The sequence below is a fragment of the Papaver somniferum genome, unplaced genomic scaffold (genome assembly GCF_003573695.1).
Source record: "Papaver somniferum cultivar HN1 unplaced genomic scaffold, ASM357369v1 unplaced-scaffold_21, whole genome shotgun sequence".
NCBI classification, from domain to species: Eukaryota; Viridiplantae; Streptophyta; class Magnoliopsida; order Ranunculales; family Papaveraceae; genus Papaver; species Papaver somniferum.
In genome coordinates, this window is record NW_020631041.1 from 856,195 (window position 1) to 861,066 (window position 4,872).

A 4,872-nucleotide genomic window follows, 5' to 3' on the forward strand; every position below is an offset into this window, starting at 1 on the left:
GCTACACCCTCATTAGAACGCATATAGACTTTTCTTGCACCATGTAGATATGACAGCCTTTTTTGAGATCGAGTAACATTATTAAGCAACTTCATGAATTCTAATAGGAATGTTTCCCAAAGCCATGAGTACAGGAGAACAATTTGTTAGAACCGTAACAATAAAACATGCAAATAGGAGAGTGAAATTAACATAAACACAAAGGAATTTGAATCGGACAGACTCATTTGTTAAATATATTGTTCTTGACATAATATTGCTCAGTCAAGCTTCAAAAGAGCGAAGCTAATAACCCCACAGAGCACCTGCGAGTCTTAAAGAAGACTGTCTGTTGAAAATTGTGTAAAGAACAAACAGTATTCACCCGCTTAAGAACTTGGCAACAAGAAGAAAAAACAACATGAATCCGCGAAAATTGAATGCAAGAAAAGAAAGCAATATGAACTGTCGTGCATATCAACATCCAGTGACTTCACCGCTCTATACTAGCGAGGCATGCGTCTGTGCAAATTGACATTACTCTTTGCGTAGCAATTGTCCCAATGAGCAGATGAATTTCTGTATGTAATCCACATGGAGATCATGGTCTGAGAAAATGTTTTTGCTCATCTCAGTTGTCTTCTGTCTTAGTTGTTGTCCCTTTTGTTCTACCATCACAATCCTCATTGCATTTTTTTTTTTTGATCAGCAAAAATATATATATTGATAAAAAAATAAAAAATACTCAAGAAATAAAAAAACATCCATTGTGACCTGTAAGCAAGTCACAGTGCACTCCAGTACAAATAATGAAAATCTTCAATCTCTCACCAATTGCTCCCACCTGAATACTAGGTCTTCAAAACGCACTCCAACCTCTCCCCAATTTCTTTGTTTTACTCACCAATCTCTCACCAATTGCTCCCACCTGAATCCTCATTGCTTTTGCCACTGCATCTCTGGTAAAAGAACCGTCTTCCTTTCTTTCAACTTCGAAACCGAGTCCTTTGTCAGCTAAGAACCTAGCATTTATGCCTTGGTCAATGATCATTGGCATTAGAATCTGGCTATGTCCGAAGAAGAGATTCTCAGAAATAGAACTCGACCGCAATGACACAAACTCCCTCCAATTGCAGTATGAGATAAAACCTCTACCTGATAGATCCATCCAAAGCACATAAAACCTCTACCTCTGATTCTATCCTCAAAACCAGATGGTAATAGATTTGATTGATCAATTCCTTCTGGCTTCCATAGTACCCACAAGAACGGTAGCCGGGAAGTTTCCAATCCAAATGCTAGCTCATGAATCTCATCTATACTCATTTTGTATTCACTCCCAAATGACACATAAACAACAGTTTTTGGTTGTTGTTCATCAAGCCAATCGAACATTTCAGAATTAAAATTCTTGCTTGAATCGCCAGAGTTGCTCCTAACTGATGAACCCGGCGCAGGAGGGGGTAGTAAACCAATGGATAAAACCGGTTTTTGGAAGATATCCTTGAGGAGGTTCACATAATCTCCATCAAGTTCCGTAATACTTTTTAGTAAAATGAAGTCGCAACCTTCCACAACTTTTACATGTCTGTCACCAGTTGAAAGTCCGGTTGCATCTTTAGTGTTCATAACTTCATTCATACCTATAGCTTCATGGTATCGACATGCAACACTTGAAGGAAAAGGAATCCATTCCGGTACTGAAGTTAAATCCTCCGGCGTGCGACATTTGTTTGGCTCTTTATATTCGGATGGTGGTCCAACAAAAGCGAGAAATGGTGCATAAAACACACTGAAATATGCAGTTGAAATACCGAGTTTAGCTCCTATATCTGGTACCCAACAATTGATAATATCGAATACAATCAAATCTGGTTTTATCTGATCCAAAAGTGTCTCGACCGGCACCTGTAACAAATCATATGCTATCTTAAGATATTGAGTTTGCTCTCCATCTTTCAAATCGACGGTTGCTTCACAACCTGCAGGTAAATTATCGACCGAAGGAAAATCGACCGATATTAGATTGATGCAAGCCTTCAAACTCGGTGGATGAATTGGTGGTAGTCTTTTGATAATACTTGGTGTGGATATGAATGATATTTGAATATCACCTTTTGAAGCTAAACTCTTTGATAACTCTAGAAATGGTATAACATGACCAAAAGCTAACCATGGAAACAACACAATATGGTATTGATTTTCTTTAATCTCCATTAAAGAAGGAAGTTTGATGAAGTAGCAAGTATGAGACTAGTTGGTAACCTGGTATACACATAAAAGAAGATGCATATTTCATCTTTATAAATCAGTACTCAAATTATATTCTATTATGGCTGCTGCATTTTTTGTCCAATTTCTATTAAAATTAGTGCTTGAGTCGCATTTCTCACCGATACTGCTAATCAACGTTGTTTTATTTAAACGGTTTTAGTGTAGGTTCAGGAAGGCACGTGGTCGCACAGGAAGGCACGAAATAGGTCTGAAGAGTCTCACTCAAGGATCTTGCATCATTCCCGAGAACTCGGTCAGTGACTTGTCAAATCAAAGTCAGATTCATCTCGTCGTTGATTAACGACACGAAGTAAGAAGACCCGTACACAAGGAAGCATCCCAAAACGAAATAACCCGCTTAAAAAACCTAAAACACGAAAGATCAATTGGAGTACCCAACAAGATACCGATCACGAAGACGAAGTAAGATTGCTTGGCCGAAAAAATAGCCTGCGAAGTCAGTAAATTATTGAACAAGAAAGAGACAGCTGTCCCGACAAGTTCTCATGGTCGTCAGCGAAAGAAGGGGATAAACTTTATGGAAAATGGCCTGGGCTAAGTAAAAGGCTTACCTACGAGAATACAGTGACATTGGATGAAGTAAAATGAGCTGTTTTCCATTAGGGTTGGATGGCCTATAAATAGAGGCCCTTGGGCAATGTAAAGGAGGTCGGATTTTTGAGTGAGGAATAGTCTTGTTTAGAGTGTGAGATTAGGGTTTTCCTTGTATCTAAAACTTGTACTTTCATTACCTTGAATGGTGGATCAATAAAGAATTTCTTATCCAAATTATCTATTATGTCTTAGATCTAGTTTTGTTTCTTATTTGGATGTACTATTGGATTTCCGGTAGTTACATTTTGGCGCTAGAAACAGGGAACTTAGATTGGAGATCCATCTTCATCTAATAGTTTGAGAAAAGTTGAAATTGTTTTAAAATCATAGAAGTTGGAGATCTTGGCTTATTGTCTTTTGCAAGTTAGGTTTTTGTAGATCTAGAACGATTTATTTATAACTAAGATTGGAGATCTAGGAGAGGGAGTAATCTTTGGGTGTTGCATCGTAAGGATTTAGAAGCGGAGGTTGATTTGGAGATACCGAATCAAGGACTAGTTGATGGCTAGGACGACAGATTGAGCAAGGCACTTGATAGCAACGAGGAGAAGCAAACGTTTGGAGTAGAAAAGAGGAGGAAGAATGGAAAGAGGAGAAACATCAGATGCAGGAGAAAGGCAAGGCATGAACCAAAGGAGGAACGGAGAGGCCGGTGAAGATGACTTCAGGGAGGGTTCGGTGCACACTTCTGATACAGACACCATAGCGGAAGAAGAAATGACCCGCGAAGAGATGGAGAAGAACATCAGAGAAGAACATATGACGCCGGAACAATTAAGGGAGACTCTTCACCTCGAGAAGGAAAGAGATCGGGATTTAGCGGAACAACAAGCTAGGCTGGTGAGGCAAAAAGCATTGCTAACGATTGAGAATCGCCAACTCGACGAGGAAAGAGAAGCTGACGTCACGGACTCTGAGGCAATAGCGATATCATCGGAAGAAGAAGAACGACGACATAGAAGATATGCTTACGGGGAAGACGGAGGAAAACGAAAAGGAGACGGCGAAGAGAAAGTAGTGAAGAAAGAGGCCTGAGAAGGGCGTTGGAAATAACGAGATGGGAAGATAAAAAACGAAGGTATTAAGAAGAGAGGAGACGAGAAGAGGAAAGAAGGAACGAAGATTAAAGGAGGTGACAATAGGAAAGGAAACATGACGAAAACCGGAGATACGAGGAGGGAATAAGACATGAAGAAGGAAATCTTAGCGTGATGAGGGGCAATCATCTCGAAGAAAATGGAAAAAACCCAAACCAAGAGGTCTGGAACGAGTTGCAAGATATGACGACATTGATAAACAATTCTCGAAAAGGAGGCAGGGTGCAGCTGGCAGAGGCAATAGAGGAAGCAGACAAATCTCCATTTACTTACGGGATAATGCATGCGGACATCCCTGAGAAATGTGTGCTACCAATATTCACAAGCATATTTAGCGGGTCAGAAAGTGTTGTACAACACCTAAAACAATACATTCTTTCATTGATGCAGTGGGGACGAAATGATGCGGTACTCTGTAAGTATTTCCCCGTGAGCTTAACTGGAGAAGCGTTGGCTTGGTTTGATGGGCTACCAGAAAGGTCGATTTCGTCATTTAGAGACCTGTTGAGAATATTCTTGACAACTTATATAAGTAACAACATGCTGAGGCCGGGATTGAGACCCTGTTCAACCTTAGGCGAAGACCCACAAAGAGTCTGCAAGGACTGGTAACGAGATGGAGGACAGTACGTAGCGATCTTGCAGGAAGAGTGGATGAGAAATTTTTTATCTTAGCCTTCGGAAACGCCTTAATCCCAACTGACCTGCTGTACACCCAAATATTCATACGAAACTCCTTGACAATGATGAGTTAGGGGAGTACCAAGAGGAATATATCGCGTTGGAGGAGAAGCAAAGGCAAGTCAGCGAAGTAACACTGATCCCGACGAAGGAAGGAAATTCAAGGATATTACCAAGAACAGTACATGTTGTGGAGGACGAACCGAAATATGAAAATGGGGAGCCT

At 40.3% G+C, this 4,872-nt stretch overlaps 1 protein-coding gene across 1 annotated transcript; it reads right to left on the reverse strand.

Annotated features, from left to right (window-relative positions):
- Nucleotides 1–838: 838 nt before the first annotated feature.
- LOC113340118 (UDP-glycosyltransferase 91C1-like) lies at nt 839–2,196 on the reverse strand. The gene is made up of 2 exons (XM_026585329.1): nt 1,135–2,196; nt 839–1,042 (listed from the first exon to the last, which is right to left on the reverse strand). The coding sequence occupies exons 1-2, from the start codon at nt 2,194–2,196 to the stop codon at nt 839–841; spliced, it is 1,266 nt and encodes a 421-aa protein (XP_026441114.1).
- Between the last annotated feature and the right edge of the window lie 2,676 nt (nt 2,197–4,872).

Excerpts from the sequence above, each read along its gene's own strand:
- LOC113340118 (XM_026585329.1), bottom strand. The coding sequence starts at position 2,196 with ATGGAGATTAAAGAAAATCAATACCATATTGTGTTGTTTCCATGGTTA. Across the intron at positions 1,043-1,134 it reads GCTTTGGATGGATCTATCAG|ATTCTAATGCCAATGATCAT; the intron begins GTAGAGGTTTTA and ends GGACATAGCCAG.